This window comes from Crocodylus porosus, unplaced genomic scaffold (assembly GCF_001723895.1).
Source record: "Crocodylus porosus isolate Cpor-Errol unplaced genomic scaffold, CroPor_comp1, whole genome shotgun sequence".
Classification (NCBI taxonomy): Eukaryota; Metazoa; Chordata; order Crocodylia; family Crocodylidae; genus Crocodylus; species Crocodylus porosus.
In genome coordinates this window covers 85,400,748-85,406,565 of record NW_017728886.1, presented here as the reverse complement: position 1 = coordinate 85,406,565, position 5,818 = coordinate 85,400,748, and the positions used below count along the sequence as shown (strand labels likewise).

The 5,818-nt window shown below is 39.4% G+C and overlaps 1 protein-coding gene across 1 annotated transcript in view; it reads right to left on the bottom strand.

Moving 5' to 3' along the window:
• Positions 1-5,818, bottom strand: part of FKBP9 (FK506 binding protein 9) — a gene marked incomplete at its 5' end in the record, with an annotated part of 31,716 nt that overhangs the window by 5,354 nt on the left and 20,544 nt on the right. The window contains 3 exons of the mRNA XM_019534860.1: positions 86-231; positions 3,068-3,254; positions 4,814-4,959. Of these exons, the coding sequence (XP_019390405.1) occupies positions 86-231; positions 3,068-3,254; positions 4,814-4,959 (479 nt within the window). The remainder of the gene's footprint in view (positions 1-85; positions 232-3,067; positions 3,255-4,813; positions 4,960-5,818) is intronic.

Sequence of the window (5,818 nt, the reverse complement as noted above, 5' to 3'; positions counted from 1 at the left end):
GTCCAAAATATATTCATAATAAAAAGCAAGACTCATATCAGTCACAGTTCAGCCACTGATGGAGTACTAGATTTCATTTACTTACCAACTCCATGTTCTCCATAACCAAGATGGGGTGGAATAACAACTCTTCGTCTTTCTCCAACACACATATCTCGAAGACCCATGTCCATCCCCAGTACAACCTGGCCAGATCCCAGAACTATGTTGTATGTTTTGCCAATATTAAGCCTGAGAAAATACAGAATTTTCACTACTTCTGAACTGCTACTCAGTTATACAATTTCCACATAAAAGACTCCTCATAGCCAGAATATGCTTAGCCCAAATGCTATGACCTTCCAAGCAATCAAGTATGCTGCTGCTTCATTAACTACAGTCTCCATCACATAGACACCTCAGTCAATGGGGAATGAGCCCACACCCTGGTTTTATAACAGTAGAAGGGAATCTTAAGGTTCTTCTTATCCAACCCTTTGCACAGATATCTTCAATTCATCAGGTTTATCACTGGTGTTTATTTCAGTCCTCCCACTCAAATTCCAAAGTATTCTGCCCTTCAAAATAAGGGAATTTTGTCTCGTTTCACATAGACGCACAGCTTTTTAAGCGACAGGCCAAGTTCTGTAAAGCCCTGAGTATATGATTAAGCTTGCTGATATCAACTGTCCCTTTAGCTAAATGAGGCTGGGATTTTTAGAAAAGCTTATAGTATGACACAAAACTGTCATTGGAATGAAATGGGATTTGGGCATTTAACTAGTCTATGTTCCACTGAAAATCCCAGCTTGAGTTTTTTAATCTCAGGACAATTTGGAGATCTTTATCATTCCTAAGAATCTTATTAACTTTTTAGTTGTAGAAGCTGTGTCTTGCTATTGGTCTAATTTCTAAAATGTCTTTTGTGAAATGATAAACTGTCAAATACACATCATAATTCTAAAAATGAAGTGTACAGACTTAGGGTTTTTGCTTGCATTCCTCACTGCAGCACCTTTTTGCTGTCAATTTTTCTGTTGTTATTTTTTAGCTTGGTTGTGTGACAGCAAGACAGAACCTCTATACAGCACAGAAGTGGTAAAAGCCCTTGCCCAGGACTTGGGAGATACAGAGTCAAGTTTCCACTCCACCCAATTTCTTCGGGTAAGTCACAGACTTTCTACTTCGTAGTCCCATATCTGGAAAGTAAGAACAGGACATTCCTACCTTGCAAGGGCACATATTGTAAGATACTACAGCCATGGGTACCACAGAAGTACTCAGTCAGATTTTCAACTTTGCATGTTACGGTATATACTGCTGAAACCATGGACTGTGTTAACACTCTGTTAAGAAACAGCCCTTCCCCACATAACCCCCAAAAATAAATAAATAAAAGATCATTTTACTACTAATTCTATTCAAAAGATGAGAATAAAAACCAAATACATAACACTGTTTGTATATGCCAGGGGTGCTCAACCCCCAGCCTCCAGGTCAGCTCTGGCCTGTGGACCCATAGGTCATCCAGCCTGCAGAGCTCCTCACAGGTCCAGAAATTTGGCAGCGGGGGAGCAGTGGTAATTAACACTGCCAAATTTCTAATCGCAACACAAATGGATTGGGCCTTGGCTGGGTTGGCCTCACACACCAGATAAGGTCCACAGACCACATCCAGCTCACAGACATACGTGGTACTGCTCATCCAGCCTGCAGTGAAAAGGCTGGTCACCTCTGGTATATGCTGTACTTCAGATCAATTCAAACCATGTTTCACTGAGTGAAAATAACCTAAGTTGTGCCACAAAAGGAAGCAAAACCACTCAAGAGGGATCAGGTCTGTCAGGCAAAGAGATGCAGCTGTTCCTCTGGGGAAGAGAAGCAAGGGTCACCAGCCTGTCATTCCCCACACCATCCCACTGTTTCTGCATTGAGATGGAAGTGGAGCGTGGTCAGAACCCTCCAATCCGGCCCAACCATAATCCAATAGTTTCTTCCAGGAATGTCTCGATTCCAATAAAAGCTAATGAAACAAACAATCTATGCTGTAGTTAGGCTTGACAGGATTCCACGTTTAATCAGTAGACATTGATAAATGCCAGTTTCACCTCACACCTTGCAGACCAATGAAAAAGATATTTCCATCATTAATAATCAAAATTTATAGAAAAGGGAACATAAGAAAAATGATGGCTGATGGAGTGTGTGATGACAGGGGAAGCAGTCCTTCAGAACTCTACTGACTGTAGTTTGGACTGCAACTCCCAGAAACCCCAGGGGACTGGGAACAAAGGAAAAGGAAGCGACAAGCAGACGAGGCAGCTACTAGTGAGTGGAGCTGGGACTGATGGCAGTTCTGCCAATCAGCTGGCTGCAGTTCTACAGTAGTTCTTTGTCATTAATAAGTTGTCTGCCCCCACACCCCTAATATCATACAATCCTGAAAAATTTAAGTGATAAAAATCAAAGAAATGCTTAAAAATACTGACGTTGTCTCTCAAAATTATTAAAAAATAAGAATTTAATTCCACCAAGCCTAGCTATAGTGCAATCTCTGCTACGATTGCAGTGTAGCAGATATACTTGAGCTAGCAACTGGGTAAGTACTTGGGTCCAGCTACCCCACACTGAGCTGTGCATTGGCACAGCTAGACTGCTGCGTGTAGTCTGACTTAGCAATTTTAAAGTTAGCACAAATATAATTACACTGCACTGCAGTTTCAGCAGAGACTGTGGTGTAGCCACCCTATAATTCATACGCATCGGGTCCATTATTAGGCTGACAATTTCTATGTTCTTCTTGATGGTCCCTTTTTTTTTTTTTTCTCTTTATGTCATTCTCAGCTCCCTACTCAACCCATGACTGCCTGGCTTACTCATTTCTTTTCTTTTTCGGGAAAGAATACATATGAACAATAGGCAACCAAACAAGAAAAACAAAAATGCCCATCAGGTTATTATGAGTATTTTAACATTACTGTTATGCTTTTTCCATCTCCAAAAATTCTTACTTCTTTGTATAATGTTCACTGTAAGTCATGTTTTTGGCATGATGTGGAATGTTCAATATGCCAACTGATGCACTTACGTTGAGTCCAGCAAAGTGCCATCCAAAAGCGAGGCATTATAATGATATTTCAGGTAATCCCCTCTCTTACTCAGAACTGTGCAGTTGGTAGGTTTGTAGCGAGTAGTAATGCTGACAGAGTCTGAAGGGTTATGGAAATCAATCACATGGATGTCAAAAACCAGCACTGCCGATCCTGGAATCTTCCCTAAATAGGAAACAGTTATGTTAGGAAACAAACTGCACATAGACAGGGAAATAGTACCAAGCACTAAACAAAGTGTAAATAAGTAAAATGTTGCAAACACTAAAAAACAGCATTTCTCCTCTTTGTTTCGGTTTACAACTCTTGGGTTTAAAGCATTTAAATCACCTCTGTGTACAGCATTGATACAAGGTGTATTCAATGCAAGAAGCTTAAAAATACATAAAAATAAAAGGTCTAAGTAAAGAATCATCTCCAGAATTAAGAAAGTATTTTCATAATTCAGTATTTTAAAATGGGGTGAAGTGACTCTAGAAGCTTACGGTTTTTTTGGCCAACTTAACCACTTAAAGTGCTGCCTCATGCAACAAGTCACTATTCAAGCAACAACATATTTTAATAAAACATCACAATGGCATTCTTCAGCATTGTTCTGCCTAGATACTTCTAGATGGAAAAAACACCATTAGAAGGGTAAAACAGCTTGAAAAAGTCCTGCCATCAAACACTGGCTTTCCCCCCAGTCAGAGAATTGTGTGATTGTATTACCAATGACATATGCATCAATTAACAAAGGTTTTCTTTGCCATGCTGTCCAAATCCCATTCAGCAAAGTGAAATCTGTGGGCACTTAGTGCTTTGGGAGGCATGGAGGTGCTTTAATTAGTCTGGCTCCTAGTCATTCTCATTAAAGCACCCAGAGCATTGCATGTATCAGCATCCCCACGCTAAAAAATGGCGGGGGGGGCACTTTAGCTAAAGCTCGTCGAACAAACTTTAAAAGTACCGCCACCATCATTTTTCAATGCAGGGATGCTGATACACATGACACTGGAGTCTGCCGGACTGCGGTAATTACCACGCTTCAGCAGAATCAATCAATCAAGTCTATTCCAATGCACTATAATTACAGTGCATTGGAGCAGCCTCACTGCACATGTATAAGAGCCCTGTGTTTTTAAATACAGAACATTTCTAAAACAAAATTCGTTACTGAAAATAACGGTTGCTGGAAAGGATGTTTTAGAAACTCAAAGGAGACCATTGTGATTAGCTAGAGGGATTGATACATCTACCCTCTACCAGAACTTTTCCAAGAGGCTAGTGAATTTCCACAATAATATTTTAATTGTATATTATACATACACACACACAGTTTGCTGTTACATGCATCCATTCATCCACTGTTTACAGAGGTGATTTAGGTGTCCACCAAACCTGTGGTTATAGAAGAAAGGCTTTATATACTGAATTCCTTTAGCATAGAGTTTACTCAGATATACATAGGAAAGGGGCTCCAGGTACATCTATTTGTCTGAACCACTGATTACTCAAATGCTTCTCATGTCACCAGCCAGACAACTGAAGCTACAAGATCTCAAAGGTTGGGTATAATCTTGCCAATTGTATACTCACCAAGCCCTACATTAAAATTAAAAAAAATATTTTGAATATGAAAAGAAAGAGACATTTTAGAGATTAATTAGATCTATTTGTGCTAGACAGCCAAGGGCAGCACTTCTACTTACAAAATATTATACAAAAATAAAAGCTCAGCTCACCTCTTCCTTCCTCCCCATATCCAAGGTGAGGAGGAATTATTACTCTTCTCTTTTCACCAATGCATACACCTAGCAAGCCTTCATCCATCCCAGCAATCACATAGCCTTTCCCAATATAGGTGTCATACGTATGATTCCGGGAATAGCTATAGAAAATATTTTGCTTTAATGAGACTTCAGCAGCATTCACATCTGTTAGTTTATTCAGTGCTATGTCAAACTTGAAAGCCTAAAATGGTTTTGTGCCATAATTTTATAACAGTTAAAGCAAGATTCACAGTTGTTTTTTTCTGCTACTTGAGAAACCCAAAGAAACCATGTTGTACAAGTCATCTGGCCCATAACTTCTCAATATTAAATACTGAGTATTTGTTCTGATTAAATCACAACTGAAAAGCCGCCAATTTGCAAATGCATCTCAACTGGATATGAATAGAGAATATTTAACATCAAGAAATACCTCCAATCACTCCTTTCAGGTTGGGCATATTAAGCTAAACAGTTTTCTGTGTTAAAAAGATTCCTTAATAATCCTCTACCACTGCTGTAATGCATATTTTTATAAGCAAGTTTTGACTGCATTTTCAGCAAGCTTTCTTCATATTATCTCATTTTGTAGCAAAAGCCAAAGCCTAATAATATCTGGACCTACTGCCATCTGAAATCAATAAATCACTTCTCTTCGAGGAATGGAAAAATGAGTCATCTCCCACAAGGCAGCATCAAGGAAACATGAGTAATAAATATCCACCTCAAGAATCAGACCCAACATCTGTAACTCAGCAGGGCAAACATATCATGCAGGATAGCATTATGCATTGTCCTTATTAGAGATTGTACTTGCAAGTATAGCCAGAGAAGGAATGCAAAAATACACTTTTGGTATTCTGGCTCAAATAGAGCCAATGTAGCCGCTGGTATAATTTAAGGAACTCTAGGCACCACTCTAAGGTATGAGCTGCCTATGAACAGTTCTGCAACCTTACTATTGCCCTAAATGGCGGT